Here is a 16,346-nt window from a genome sequence, read left to right on the forward strand (position 1 = left end):
TCAATTTTAGGCTTGAAGGTTAAGCCATGTAAATACAGTGACCTTAAATCTGCCATGACTTATTCCTCCACAGTTACCCTGCGGAGTTGTGCTGGCCACTCATACATTCTCGGAGAGATGACTGAGTGCTGGTTATGCTGGAGATTCTGAGCAAAAAGGGAAGATTTGTCTCTCTCAGAGAAAGATGGGAAGGTGGACTCCACCATGAAGACCAACAGCTTCACGAAACACAGCCCAAGTACCTGTGGTCAGCGTTGTTCTTGTGCTTCCCGCTCCAGAGCCTTCTGCTGACAGCTGATGGGGGAGGAGACGAGGGCAGAGGAGGGGGAGGAATGGATGGCAGAGGGGGTAAGTTTCTTTTATTCCTAACTGCTGGCACCCAGTCCTCTTCCCCCTCATGTTTGAAAGTCCGCCGAGGCTTGGGCAGTGGGTTGATGAAGGGCTTCTTCTCTGGCACCCCTGGCTCTGTGTACACATTCTCCACCGTGCAGTGCTTGGATTTCACATGAGAAGATCTTATCTCTTCTAGAGTCCCAAAAATTGGCTCACTGATTTCAGAGTCCACGCCAAGAAGCCTTTTGTTGAGCTCAGCCCCACATGTGCCCTCATGGCCCTCGGGAGTGGTGTGCCCTTGTGCTGCCTTCTCCTGCAAGCACTGTGGGGAATAGTAAGTACCAGGCAACTGCGGCTGCAGCTCTGCTGAGCCATCTTTCAAAGCCTGCTCTAGCTTCTTGACCTGACTAAGCACTGAAAGATTCTCCTTCTGGACCTCCCACTTCCCACCTTTCACCTCCTTGCATTTTCCAGGGCTGAACTCCACTTCCTCATCCTTCGGCGCTTCCCCCTTTCGCTCTGCTGCTTGCCCTGTGCCTTTCTGAGTTCCTGCTTTCCGCTCATTCTCTTTGCCTGCCCCTTTGCACTCCAGCTCCCAGCTCATAAGTCTCTTGGTCTCCACTTTCCGAGTCACCAGTGCTTCCCCACTCATCTTCTCAGTTACACAAGGCATCTTGTGCTCCTCTTTAACTCCTGGCTCCTCCTCTCTGCGAGGAGAAGACTGCGTTTCCTTTTTCCCTTCCCATTCTGAAATTTTGTCCTTGATGCTGAAGGACTTATTCCTCAAGCCAATTTTTCCAGGTGACCGTATATTCTGAGTGCCTCCTATCTGTCTCTTGATGATTTTATTGTTTTCTTTGACATTCAGATCCACAGATGGGTCACTGATGATCATTTTAGGACTAAGCATGTTCTGCTGAAAGCAGTCGAGCCTTGGATCCAGCATCAAGTTCTCCAAGGCTCCCAGTGGGTTCTTCACCACAGGCGAAACTGGTTCCGCTTCGGGTGTTAAACCCAGGGCAACAGAGGAATCTTCAGAACATTTCTCACCCAAAAATCCACACAAAGGTCTTTCTAATTCCTTCACAGCTGCTGTACTGTTTTTATCTGCAAGCTTGATCCTGCATATCAAAGACAAAAAGGGAAGAAACATTCACAGCCATTGCTCATCCTCAGTTTAATTCATCAGCTCCTCAAGTTTTACTCATAAAGCTGATGGCAGAGGATGCTCAAATCAAGCACTTGACATGGGCTTAGAGGGGAGGATGCTCAGGTAAAGCTCCTTCTGGCAAGAACATACTGCCCTTCTCTCACTAAAACTAAGACGAGGTTTGAAATGGAGCCTTTCTCTGTGGCAGAAGTAGGTTGCAGGTGAGAGAGGTATTTTTTGTACATCAGATATGCTGATCCCAATGAGAGGTTCACCAATGTGTGTGTGTAGAAGTGCAGCAGAGTTTTTGGACATCATGAGGCATTAAGCAAACATGAAGTGGACCACTTGCAAACAGCAGCAAAATTACTGCTGTTACACAGAGGAGAAAGCATATGGTACAGCTGGCATTCCTCCAGTGCCTGCTCAGAGGATCTCTCTCAGTCCATCCTAATGTTCCCCAAGTGCATATTGATGCCCAAAGACTGCACTTTTATTACTCCATTTCTATGGGCTCTACCATCGCAGTCCACACGTGGGCTTAGGCTCCCATGCACCCAGGCACACTCCCATAGCAGAGAGATTCAACATTCTCAGATTAAACACCTTCACTGTTTGGGTCCAAAGTGCAACAAAAACCCCAAATATATTTAGTCTAGGGATTTCCAAGTGTGTGATATCACAGTATCAGTACTGTGGTATTTTATCAATATCCAGCTGAACAGGCAGTTACTACAACACAAAATGTTTCTGACCTGAAGCACTTGGCCATGTCTTTGAGGTTTGCCTGGGAAAGAGCACCAGGACAACAAAAGGTAATTACTGGGATGCAAACCCATATCATTAGTCCCATTTAACCACAATTCCAACACTAAGATTCAACTTGGGAAATTGTCCCATTAACTAAAATGTGTCAATTGTGCCTCTTCCAGAACTTAGCAGTCTTTTAAGAGCATCCATGGGGATACCCTGTGTGCTGGCAGGCTTGGAACTTTGTCCTGAAGCTAAGCAATGCTGGCAGCCATTTCAGACTTGGTTGTGGTGCAAATTGAGTCTGGGACAGGTTTCTGAGTGGAAACAGGACCTGAGCCAGACCTGTTCTTCCTTAGACTCACAGATATTTAAACCCTGGCTGTGGCAGTGACATTGTGCTTTGGTTAAGAGCTAGCACTGTGAACACCAAGGTCTTTCCCAAGATGGGCTTAACAGTGCCAGTGGTGGTTGGACCTCAGATTAGAAGCCACCCTGCAATGGGTGGGGACAGTGGGGCTTGTCTGAGGAGTCCCCAGGGATGAAGATTTCAAGTGCAGGTGGGGCAAACACTAACAGAGGTATCATCAGCACAAATGGTCTTGCCTTGGGGCAGACCTTTTCCAGCACTGTGAGTCTGGAATACTGGAAGTCTGACTGAATGATGTAATACACAGAATCACAAGATGGGACCTATGGAGTGAGTTTTAATGTGGGAGGAGAGAGGGACAGTGCCTAGCAGAGGGAAGGTTTCATTCCTCTGGTTTTCTTTGTGTTGGGGATAATAAACACTGGCACTGGAACATGGAAAGCTCTCACCTCTCAACAGACTTGCAGACAGCACCCCCAGACTTGCTGCTCACATCGGCCGCCTTGCTTGCTGTCATCATGTCAGCACACAGCAGGGCAGCAGGTCACCTGTGGACAGACACAAGGAAGAAGCATTGCTCTCTGCTCAGCATCCTTCTCTTTTCCTTCTACACACACACACGTTTCTCCTTGAAATCCAGGAGAGGAGCTGAAGCAAGACATGACAGCTTTCTGATGACAGTCCAGGCTACCTCCCCTGCAAAATGGGAAGAAGGGTGATAGCATTACCCCTCAGAAGCCCAGTGAGGACTTGACAGGTTTTGAGGGCAAAAATTGTCTTTAATTCAGCATCAATTGCTGCACCTTGACTTAAATATGGAGCACATTTCAAGAAGGCTTTTATTGTTGTCAAAATCTCAGCAGATTTAGGGGTTTTTTTCCCCCTTACAGAAGACTAAAACAAAAACCATTTTAAAACAACCTGTGTTAAGGCCACATGTCTGAAGTGGTTGCTGGGCATATAACACTGTCACAACATTTGCAGCTTGGGACAGAAAACATTTTAGCCTGAAGAGACACTGCACTGCAGCCACTGGCCTTCTCTCTGGTGGGCCATGTTAGCCTGCTACTGATCTCATTTCAGAGGACAACTCCTCGTGGGGATAAGATAAATCATTCACAAAAATGAGTCATTCTCTTTGCCTCATGATTTCTAGCACTCATGGAATGACTGTCCCTCTCTTTGAGTGCCACTGTTATCTGGTCAATGCAACAGACTCCATCTCCATTTTATTGCACTGCAATGCTCTTTTTTGTTAAACAGAAAATAGAGCTATTCTGTTACTCTGCAGCACCATCTCTGCTCACTTAAAAGAGTGGTCTGCCTGCTCTAAAGCATTGCAATGACACCAGGCTCACCATCTTATAGGTAATACTTGGAAAAGGCTCTCAGATCTGTCCACTGGCTGGTCTGCCAGATGCTGCCTCACCATGCCCGGCATTTGAAAAAACCAAGTGCCTCTTGTCATTAAAAAAAATATAGCCCACCACACCAGAAACAGCAAAGAACAAAAGGATCTCTCGTTTCCACTGTTCAAGTTTTTGGGCAGAGAAAGGAAAAAAGGGGGTGGGGGGAAATCAGTTTTGTTTGTTCACGGTTTTCTTTCCCTCCTTTTATTCCATACTGGCAATGTTCCTGAGGCGAGGAGTGAACTCTGGGTCAACTCAATGTGTACACACTCGGGGCAGCTCATTGCTAACCATTTAGCAGACTCTTTTCCCAGACAATAAACCCCCTTGGCTTCTCTCCCTCATTAGTAACTGGAACAAACACCCACTTCACTTCTAGACACAGAGCAGCCTTGAAACACTGTCAAGAAAATTTACCAGCCCAAGGAACAAAATCTATTCATCTATCCGTTAACTGTTATGGATCGAAAATAATGAAAAACTAATGATACTTGTGGCCTTGGCCAAAGAATGACTCACCCAGACAGCCAAAGCAGATTCCTGCAAAGCTGCAACAGAGTCTGCTCTGCACTTTACAACACCCCTAGAGCAGGGACAGTCTCTTCTCTCAGCACTCATGTGGTGCCTTGCAGCTCCTCATCACTGCCATTCGCAGTAAGAAAAACAACATTTCTTGTGTCCACACACACAATCCCTGTGGCTCTGCTGAAACATCGAATATTCGCTGGGGATGCACTCCTCTGCCTTCATAACATCACTCAGTTTCCCCATGAGGAAACTCCATCTCTCAGCCTTTCACAACACCCCCCTAACAAACATCGGGGTACAAGCAGATGTGTGCTGATGCTCAGCACAGCCAGCTCCCTGATGGGCCCCCTGTGGGACAGGCCGAAAAGAAGAGGATGCAGAATAAGAGGGGCACTTGTTTCCTCATCTGTGCTGGATGGGACAGACTCCATCAGCTTTGGTTTGCAGAAGTGAGCCACAAAACAGCTGCTGAGTGCTGCAAGAGTCTTGTGGGAAAGGAGCACCACTGCAAGTAGCAGATCAGCATGACTTGGAACCAAGGGCACAGGGAAGTCTGTCCCTTCCAGGCACAAGGGTGGCTGGAGTAACCAAAGGAACACACTCACACTAGGCAGATTAAAGAGTGGTCCAGGAGCTTCCAAAGCTGTGACAACAGCCAGGTACCTACTGACACCCTCACTGACAACACTCACTACTTAGGGAGTCAAGTCATCCCTAGGAGATACATGGGTGGCTGCACCTTCCCTCTGGGTAGCAGGGCACACATGGTGCCCTCAGCATCACCTAGAGGATTACTGCAGCACATTAGCTGGTTCTGCTCAAAAGAGTAAATATTTATCCAAACACATTGGAAGACACATGAGGGGAAAATGAGACACCTCTGGAATGAAACAGCAGAAAATAATAAGGTATCTCTCAATAAGTCCAACAGTCAAATAATTTCCTGGGGCCAAGCATCAGCCCAAATGAGCTTCAGAGGTGATATGATCATCTCTTCCAATAATAAGATAACTAGAAATAACTTGCAGGCCTGACCCACAGGCATTGCCAATACGTGACCAGAGGAATTGTGATGGCAATGATGGAAAATTGCCTCCAGTAGACAGAGAATATCTACTTTTGTTTTCCAAGTTTTGGCTCCACAAGGCACCCAGAGTTAACATGACAGTTCGTTGTGAAGGGCAAAGGGAACTCTTGTTCCTCCTGACTGCCCACATCTCTCCTACAATCAACTACACGCTACCCTGTGTGCTGGCTCAGGCTCTTTGGAGCATCTCTGTGACCTGCTACAGCTCACTGAAAGTTTTTGACAAAGCAGCACATGGAAGGGGCCCAACACAAACTCAATCTGTTACAAGGGAGGTAATGAGGTTGTGTGGACAGCAGGGAAAGAGATGGAGGGCAGTGGGGAGGGAGCACGAGTGTGTGTGTAAGGCCAGGGAAGGGCGACCTGCCAGAGGCTGAGAAGTGTTACCTGAAATGCTTTGCTTTCCTGCCTCATGAGCAATGTGACCAGGGCCCCACAAACTGCCCAGAAGAAACAAGCAGGGCTGAGTTCAGTTAGCAGGAGACCCGACAAGGACATACACACATCCATCAAGCTGGTACTCCTTGATGGTTGCTGCTTTCTCTAAAAACCACACCAGAACTTTCTACCAGCAATGGGAGGCACGGCCCCAGAGCAACCTGAGCCTGAGACCATTGCACCTGGTATGTACATCCTGGAGCGGGACATCAAGGCCATAAAAGGGGGGAGAAGATACTGAGCCCCATTTGGAGAACCTTGCCACTGCAATTTATTCAGTAATCCCTGCCATTGTTTGGGGGAACAAAGCAGTCATCTGACAGCGTTTCAAAATTAAACTGGGAAAGGAAGGACAGGGGAGGAGGCAGGAGGAAAGAGGGAGGGGAGGGAGCTCTCAAACCTGTTGGCTGGACCCTGGGAAGGATGCGAAGTCTCCCAGCGTATCTCCCACATGCACCCGGCCTCGCAATTCCCAGGGCCATGTGACTGGGGCTTCCTGCTACCAAGTGAAGGGAGACCTACCCCGACCTCTCTCTTCCAAACAGAGTTCCTGCCTGCTTTGTGTTCGCAAAGAGGCGTTTGTTTACTGATCTATCACTGGCATGCAGGAAACAGCCTTGACATGAGCTGTAGTCATCTGTCTCCAGCAATAGCTGTTTGGCTTTCTTCTAATTTAAGTTTTCCTTCTGCCCGCCCCCCCCCCCCTTCCCCCCCAGTGCCCTCTTCCCCACTTCCGATCCAAACGCTTTCGGAGTACGCACATCTGGTTCAGGGCACTGGATACTACGCGATGTTTCCAGAGCAACCAGTGCATAAAAAAGAGGCATGCTCCCACCCTCAAAGGGCAGAGAAGGCTTCCAGAGGAACACCCCCAGGGAGAGGAAGACGCCAGCTTTGCCCACTGCACTTGGTGCAGCCATCAGATGATGATAAAAGCCAGGGGAGCGCAAACGCCCTGCAGTCCATATCCCCAGAAATGCACACAGCCAGCACACAGGCCATACACGGAGAGCCTTGTCTCTGAGAAGGTCAGGCAGTGATGGCAGCAAGCCTCCCAGGCCTCCCTTCTTTGCCATTTTGTTCGTGGGGAATAAACCAAGCATACCTCGAAGGTATGTGGTTTGGGGACGGGTATTACCCTTGCTGCGTGCTGGAGGCCATACCTCAACGTTTCCTTTGCTCTGTTTACCCTGCACCTCAAAAATTTCATCCACATCCACAAGCGAATGCCAGACACAATTCTGGTGCATATGAACAGCAAGGCTTCACAGCACCAGGAGCAACCTGCAGGTGGTCCAACTCTGCTCTAAGAAGGAAAAAAGACATGTTGTCTTTCTCCTTGGTGCTCACAAAAACTGAGTAACTCCGAGCAGCCTTCAAGTAATGCCTCCCTGCTCCAGTGCTTTACAGAACAAAGGTGCAGCACAGACAGCAACAAAGAGGCAACAATATATAACATATATATATATATATATATAAAGAACAGGAAGGATGCCAAGAAGACAAAACACTAACAGGAAAAACATGAGTAAGGGGAAGCCAACAGTTAAAGCCTTCAAGGCTCCCTCCCCCAGCCCTTGCTCTGTTTGGAGCCTGTTTTCCTTTGGGGGAAGAAGCAGGCATGAGGATGCGTGCCTGGGCTCACACACACACACACAGCTACTGCGTGGGCCCCGTGCACAGCCCCAGCACCGGGCAGTGTCCGTGTTCCCAGCACAAACACGCTGCCTTCCTGAGGTCACTGGCAGTGTGTAACCTCAGGGAGCGAGTCCCTGCACAGCAGGGAGGACATGAGCCAGGCAGGGATGCAGCCAGAGCTGAGAAGGGCAACAGGACCCAGGAGAGGCTCCCTTGGTGAAACAAGATGCTTCCATGGGGAAGTCACTGACTTGAGGTGCCCAACAACAACGCAGCAGCAAGGCGAGGGTTTTCTCAGACTTGAGCTCCACAACACGTGCCACGAGCCTTTCCTAGCTGACGGCCTGAACAGCTTCTCTTCAGGCAACTTACACAAAGTCCACTTCTTTCCTCTCCTGGTCAGCCCTGCAGATGGGCCACCTCCACAGCAACAGGGATTCTCAGTGCATCCAGTGAAAGGATGAATCAGCTTACTCATGAGGAAAAACCTTTCTACCAAGAGGGTGACCAAGACCAGAGGGATTGTGGAGGCTCTGCCCTTGGAGATATCCAGTACCCAACTGGACAATGTCCCAAACAAGCTGCTCTACATGACTGCACTCTGAGCATGGGGCTGTACTTGCCATCTCCCACCTCAGCTACTTTGCCATCCTGTACTGGGCACGGTTAGTTTAGGGCAAGGTTTAAGGCAAAAGAGGACCTCTTTGCAGACACTGATTGCCTGGCTATGCGAATCTCATGAAGACTGAAGACACAAACAGCAGGATTGTTCAGTTCATCACACTTGTAATGGGATCCTAACTGTAGGTAATTCTAGATAATCAGGACCAAGTCATTTGTTAAAGAGAAAAAAGCAGGATAAACTTGTGCAAACATATTGATGAATGACCAGTGACTGGGAAGTGACATACTCCTACAGTATCTTTTGGAGCCAAATCCCACACAGCCTCCTACTCCCCTCACCCCACTCTGTCCTAGCTTTTCCCTTTGATCTATCATATCTTACACCACAGGCCTTACAAGGGGGTCAGGAGAACCCCATGTGTCAAAACAAGCTGTATTTTCAAAAACCCCAAGTGGAACCAATGTACCACAACCTCTGTCTCTGTGCAAGCCCCCCCAGGCCAGGGGAACAACGCTGCAATGCGAGGAATGCGGGAACTCACCCGTGCCCAGCCTGCGTGCAGAAGAGCTGTGCTGAATGTTTGTTATGCCATGTCTTTAATTCTATGATATAATTCACTCTACTGACCTTCTCCTTCTCTAAGCACACAGAACCAACTCTGCCTGCTTACATGTCTTTAATCTGACTGAAAGGATTACTACGGTTCAAGGGCTTGCCCTGCTCCTCCCTTGGCTGCCAGCAAGGTGGTCTCATCCCTGCCCTTTGTGCCTGATCACATCTGATGGTTGCCATTGACTAAAGGTGTGTCTACTTTTTTCCTCCCTTCTTGCTTTTGCTGTATATCAGCTCCAATGCTTGTAAAGCCCTTTCAAGCTAGGACAGGCTTACAAGCTGCCTGGTTCACTAAAACCAGCAAAGAAATAAAAGGCAGGGGAAGCAAAAAGTTTTCTACTCAGAAAGCAACATCAGTCACCTGTCAGGGAAAACCTGATGAGCACTGAAGCACATGGAAGGAATCATAGAATGATTTGGGCTGGAAGGGGCCTTAAAGATCATTGAATTCCAATCCCCCTTGCCAGGGCTGGCAACAAGACTCTGCTTGTAAAGAAGTTAACCCACAGAAATGAGAGGAGGGAGCTAGCAGGCCCTGCTGTGGGCAATATTATGAGGTCACCCCAGGTCTCAACTTCATCCCGAGACAATCCTTATTCTGTAGTAAAGCAGATGGACCCTTGAGAAACTACTCTCACCTCTTGTCCATCACTTCCCTCCACCAGCCATTTGCTGAAGGTTGTAGGTCAAGCTCCCCAGGGACATCACCAGCATCACCTGCCTGACACAGGGAGCTGGAAGGACAGCACATCTGGTAACAAGGTAGCTATAAAAACCTCTGCTGACCATGTGCCAGCTGAAACTCTCTTCCCACAGAGCCCCGGAAAAATTAGGATAGAGATGATTGAGGAATGGCAAAGGACAAATTCCTGATCCAAACTGCACTTCTGTTTCAAAGCATAGGATAAGTTTTAGCAAAAGAAAAGCCTGATGTTCTTTTTAAACACAGGAGAAGCAGCAACAACTTTCTCCCCAGGCTCCACGCTGAAACAGCTGAACCATTTTGGCTGAAGGCTTTCAAAAGTAATTCAGCCAGAGGCAATGCTCAGCATGGAAAAGTGCAGACTGAAACAAAAATAAAATCTTGACCTGAAGAGAGTAACCAAAAACAAGGTCTCACAATGTGAATTGTCTTCTGTTAAAGGTGGGGCTCGTTGCACCCACTATTATTAAGCTTGTCCCACATTTCCCATTGTCTTATTTTCTCTTTGTTCTTCCCTCGAAACTCATAACAAACAGAAAAAAAACCATCTCAAAGGGTATTTGACAACTCTTCAGTTTCCTTCGGCAGACACACCCTCAGCTGAAAAACGCATCATTTTCAGGGTTAGCTGTGGGATGTTACATGACCCTGTCAAAAGAAGCAGAAACACTCATTTTCTAATTCACTGCTCCCAGTCACAGATTTAGTCCTGCATGCACAGAAGGTAAATACTGCCATTCATCCTGGTTTGTACGACTTTGCTTAGAGACATGATGAGCCTTCACTCCTGCAGGTAGGTTAACAAATAGTAAGAAAAAATTCACATGGAAAGGAAGAGAATGATTCGGTATTTTCCAATCTGGCTGCTAAAATGACTGCAATGCTTAGTGCAATTCTGTGTTTCAGGCTATGCTTTATACAAGGAAGTAATGAAAAAAGATTGCAAAACCCTGTAATTCCAGATGAGGAGACCAAGACCCTGAGAAGTGAGGGCAGGAGTCAAGGACAACTCTTCTGGGACAGCTCCTGGCATTACTAGATCATCTCCCTGTGCTTAAGGCCTTGTGTTAGCTCATGTGTGCACACAGTGGGGTTGCTCATCCCCTTTGAAGGGCTGATAGTATTTGTTTTTGCTTTGGAGCCTAATAAATGAAAATTCAGTTACTCGAAGTCAAGGCTGAAGAAGACTGGTGGTGTATCCCTGCTTGCTGATTACATCAGTGGAGATGGTGATCCATACCTGGTTTGTTTGGCTTTGAAACTACCCACAGAGAAGACGACTGTAGTCAATACAGAATAAAACAAAAGAAATATGGCCCAGATTCACACAAGCACACATCTGCCAGCAGAATCATCTATCAGCCACATGGAGAGACAGGATTCCAGCAGATGCAGTGGAACTGGCTTCAGGCCCCAACAAAGTCAAAAATAAGTTGGCAAATACTCATTTCTACCAGTGTAGCTAACTGATGTAGGTGCTTTTCCCTTCTCTAATAAGAATGCTGTTTTACAAACATACCAGTCCTACAACACCAGTAAATCACCTCTAATGTAGAAGAATTGGAAAGAATTCAGGGTTATTATGCTTATAAGAAACCCAAACATTTGACAGCATAGGAAACAACCTGTCACTAAAAAATAGTGTTCAGCTCATGAACCACACTGGAATTCATTTTTGATGTGGTGAGATAATCTCTGCTATTCTAACATAAATGGGACCCAAAGAGGTCCATTCGAGAGCAACTCCGCAAAGAGTTTCCTGGCAGGAAGACAAATTGTCTCACGTTCAGAAAGGAAATGAGAGCATTAAAATGAAGAACCTCAACTTCTTCCAAAATAAGTTATCATCAGGGAGACAAATGGAGCCTCAGCAAATCTCTCCTTCGGTGGCCTTCACCCTGCAGGATGCTGACTCTTGTCCCTCCTGATGAGGATTTAGCACACAGCTTCCTGAAGTGTCCATCACCACAACCTTGGGGCACCATCTGCGTGCTCCATGAGACCTTCCTGTACCCGCTCCAAGTCCATGACCTCCCACCACAGTCTGTCTCTATCAAGCATCACCTTCTGAGCTCCAGCAAAAAGTCACCCACAGATTGCTTTTCAGTTCAGGAGACCCCGCTTCCCTCTGGCTTGTTCAACCTCCTCTTTGCTCCCCCTCACTCTCCCACGTATCTTGGCCATCACAAAGGCAGAAGCTGTTTATTGCAGATCTTATTCCTTATGGAACTCTTCCAACCACAGTACAGCACATCATCCCCTCGCTCAGCCTTCCTGAGCAGAGAGCAGGGCCAGGCAGCACGTGAGCTGCCCAAAATTTAGCCATCACGAGGAGGAAACTTGCTCAGCTCCAAGGAGGAATAAACCTCTGCAAAGAAGGCTTGCATTTATTTATTTTTCCAGGAGGAAGGCTGCTCTCGGTGGGTGTGTGCGTGCATGTGTGCGTGTGTTTGTGTCAGGACAATGGGGAAAAGGACAGTGGAGCGGAACTGCCAGGAAACAGTCGGCCATCTGCCCGTGCAGAGAGCAGTTTTTCCTTTCCTTTTGTATTGAGAGGAATGCAGCTGAGAGCCGCCATCCGCCCGTGCTGGGAGGAAATCTGAGCGACTTTGCTTTGCCAGGGAGAGGAAGCGTGGGGGAGGGAGCCAGCCCGGTCCCTGTGGTTAAGCGGTCATTGCACTCGTGGCCAATAAAAGCGGGGAAAAAAAGTCCTACCAAAACCCCCAAATCCTAGGGAAAAATCGCTCTTCCTCCTCCACCCTTTCACATGCGGTTTGATACTTTCTCCCTCGCAGGGTGATCCCGAGCACAGGAAGCGCTGAGGCGGCCCGGCAGAGGAGGGGGTTTGGTGGGCAATGGCCTGGGGAAACCAGCACAAGGCAGCCCGGACAAGAAACCAACAGAGAGAAAATCAACTCACATCACCGCGTTGCTTGTCTGCCCACACCCTCTCTGCAACCAGGAATTTGGCAACCTGAGCACAAAACAACGTGAGGAACGACCCTTTGCTCTTAAAAGGCTCCCCAACCCCAGCAGAACCCCAGCAGACAAGGGCAGAGAATAAGGAGCAAGTCTGATGCAGATAACCATCCCTACATTCTGCCCCAGGGCTTCAATACAGCCTCTGATCATAAAACTTTGTAAGAGAGGGGAGAAAAGATCTGATCTCCTGGTACTGTCAGGCAAAAATGCTGGCAAAACATCATGATGGCTTGGTGGCATGTTCTTCTGCCACTTTCTGTAGTAGAAAAGCCCCAGGGCAAGAAATAAATAAAATAGAAAACTGTAAGATTTTCAAAAGTGACTACACGACTTTGAAGTTTAAGACCCATTTTCAAAACCAAGGATCAGATTTTTTTTTAAACAAACCTTCCTACTAGGCTTGCACTTACACTTGCAATTCCATCTCCTTATTTTAACTCCCAAATAAGTCCCAGCTTTGACTGAATTAGCTCCACATAGTATTCATGTGGCGCTTAGGGACACGGTGTGGTGGCGGACTTGCCAGTGTTAGGTTAATGGTTGGACTCTGTGATCTTGGAGGTCCCTGCCAACCTAAATGGTTCTGTGACCGTAGAAGTAGCTAACATTTTCAAAGAATTTTAAGCACACATTCCTTTTTCACTGACTGCAACAGGAGAGAGATCTAGGTATGGCTGGGGAAATCCAGAGCACATCTCTCCGCACCTTCGTAAACTCTGGTGCTTACCAGGCGCCAGATCCAGCTCCACAGAGCTGGCAGAGCTTGCTAATGTGGGAGATGCCTCAGATAACAGATCACAGTCCTGAAAAGGCAACTTCCAGAAAAAAGAATTAATCTATATATGTCTAAAGAGCTTCCTCATATCTGGCAGCTTGGAGGACAGACTGACAAACCTAAACCTAAGCGTGTCCAGGTCAGATCTGAACTGAGACCTGTGTGCCCACTCCCTTTCAGAGACATGACTCAGGTTTCCACATTCTGTTGTGACTTTTTAATCTTTTTTTTCCTCATAAAAACAAAACCATTGGTGTAGCACAGTGTGTGACCTGAAGCAAATTCCTTGGCTGTTTCTCTCTTGGGGGATGAGAGACAAGATGAGAGGGAACACAGAGACTTGATATAAGGAAAAAATTTTTTTCATTATGAGGATGAAAGAGCTCTTTTCACCATGAGGAAAAGAGAGCTCTGGAACAGCCCTGCTGTCTCCATTACTGGAGGTTTTCAAGAGCCAACCAAAGCCCTTAGTAACCTGGTCTGAGCTCAGACCTGAGAAGGAGGCTGGAGTACAGGCCTCCTGTAATCCCTCCAAATCTGGATTATCCTATGTTAACATGTAATGTATTACTGTAAAAGTGAGTAATCACTCTCATTTTCTCTGTGGAAAATAACAACAAAAAAATCCCTTTCAAAACATTATTACTAGACATTTTCCTCCCCAAGTAATATTTTTTTGCCTTCCTCCAACTGATCAGCAAGGAGGCAGTAAAAAATGGCTGCCAAAACAAGATACATAATTATGCTATCCCTAACACATTTCCACTCTCTTTTGTCCCTAGTCATTTTGCAGTGCCTAACAAACTCCAACAGCTCCATGGAAGCTATTAGGGAGGCCATGAATCTACCAATAATGCTGCCTTGGCAGCAAATACTGACGAATGCTATAAATTTTCACTATTAGAAGAGGAAAATGTTTTCTTCCGAAGTTCATTCCACTTTCAGAGAGATCAAGGTACAATTTCTTGAAAAGCTTAAAGTCACTTCATAACTAAATTAAAAACCAACCAACCCACCAACTACAAAACAAAAGTGAGAAATACTGAAAGCACTTATTTGGGAGATTTGGTTTTTTCCTTTGCTGAAGTGTTCCTTTGGGCTTCTTGCAGCAGAAAACCTAGAAACTGGAGAGTTATCAAACAAGAACATATTGTTCACTGCTCTCTTCCAAGGCGCGTGCTAAAGCCAATACATACATAAAGGACTTGAGTTTCCATTGTTTACTTTCTTTCACATACATCACACTGCTGGATAACGGAGCAAAAACAGAGCACTCATGCACAATTGTCTCCATCAGCCCTTATCTCACAACTGAAGCAGAGCTATTTGTACACAAGCTTCCAACCCAGGGAATGTGCATCCAAGTTTTGTATTCCAGGGTAACCACTAGGGCATACTCCACCCAAGATGTTTGGATGTGCTGAACTGGGCCCTGATACTGTTTATTGTGCACAGAAAAACCTCATTACTACAAAGCAGTCAGCACTGACTGCCTTTCACAAGAGCCCTTTTTACAGGAACAAAATATCAAAGTAGGAGTCTTCTGGAGTTAAACCCTTTGCAGAAGCCCTGTCCGCTGAACTATTCAATAAACATCATCCCCTTTCATCTTAAATGCTTATAAAGATGCCATTTCCAGTACAATGCAAGGGGAAATCCCAGCTGCACTGAAGGTGACTGCAATGATTATGGTGTGGCTTTCATTTCACCCTCCACATTCACCTCATTTCTGCTCATCCCCAACACACATGTACCTACAGAAACACAAGCAGAGCCCCCTCTGCTCAAGTCCATAAAACCTCTTTGGATAAGATGGGACAACTCTTACAGGTTCTCATGTGATGTTAGAAGAATGCAAAGGTTTCCTGCACAGCAAGAGATGAGGTCTCCCACAGCAGAGGGCCAGCACTAGGGTGACCCACCTGGTATAACACCCTGATGACTTGCAAGCTGCTCTGTGAAATTCCCATCCCCAGTGTTCCAAAAGCATCAGCGTTACATATTCAGCTTTGAAGATCTGGCTCAGGAAAGAGGCTGTCTATCAATGGGTTTCCCCCCCCAGTAAAAGATGGTGACTGCAGCAAATGCACATTTTCCATATATTAAATACTCTATGAGCAGTTAGATCATGGAATGCTTTAGGTTGGAAGGCACCTTAAGGGCCATCTGGTTCCAATCCCTCTGCCATGGACAGGGACAACTTTCACTAGATCAGGCTGCTTAAAGCCCCATCCAGCCTGGCCTTGAACCTTTCCAGGGACGGGGCATCCACAACATCCAGGGACACGGCATCCCGTTGCAGTGTCTCACCACTCTCACAATAAAGAATTTCCTCCGAATGTTTAATCTAAATCTTCCCTCTTTTAGATTATACTTTTTTAGGTATTCCTCACCAGAACCACGTTCTTTATACAAAGGTAGAAGCTGCCCAACGTTGCCTCAGTTATTGGCAGTTGAACACAATGGATGTTTTGGTAACAACTGTATTTTATTTACTGAAAAGAGAATGCCTACCAACATAACTGGAAAACTAAACCTAAAGTTGATCTTTCAGGGGAAATTCCCCAAACATTTTCTTCCACTAGAAGAGGAACAAGAAGAGCTTATGTAATGCTATACTTGATTTACTTCTGGGTTGGTAAGAAAAAATGTTTGGCATTCAAGTAGGCATTCTTCTTCCCATCTCTTCTGCATGTAATAACTCAAACGTTCAGACTGCATAGCATCTACTTAATAAAAACCTTCCCTAAGTGGGTTCACTGCATTCATATTAAAAAAATAAGTAAGACACAGGAGAAACTTCAGCCCTGAAAATAGGTTAGCAAGAAGTTATCTTTGCTTATACACCTTCCCAAGCAAAAAGGATATTAGAGAGGCACAGTGTTTGCAAATACAGTTACCACAGTGTTGGGGTTTTTAGGAGGTCTCCTGTTTTCTTTTTTCTCT

General features: G+C 46.8%; 1 protein-coding gene across 1 annotated transcript in view; it reads right to left on the minus strand.

Moving 5' to 3' along the window:
• DENND2A (DENN domain containing 2A) overlaps positions 1-16,346 on the minus strand; it is a 58,361-nt gene that overhangs the window by 31,537 nt on the left and 10,478 nt on the right. Inside the window, exons 2-3 of the mRNA XM_032105862.1 lie at positions 3,053-3,151; positions 243-1,454 (exon numbers count right to left, since the gene is read on the minus strand). Coding sequence (XP_031961753.1) covers positions 243-1,454; positions 3,053-3,123 — 1,283 coding nt within the window. The 5' untranslated portion in view covers positions 3,124-3,151. The remainder of the gene's footprint in view (positions 1-242; positions 1,455-3,052; positions 3,152-16,346) is intronic.

Source organism: Corvus moneduloides, chromosome 4 (genome assembly GCF_009650955.1).
Source record: "Corvus moneduloides isolate bCorMon1 chromosome 4, bCorMon1.pri, whole genome shotgun sequence".
NCBI lineage: Eukaryota > Metazoa > Chordata > Aves > Passeriformes > Corvidae > Corvus > Corvus moneduloides.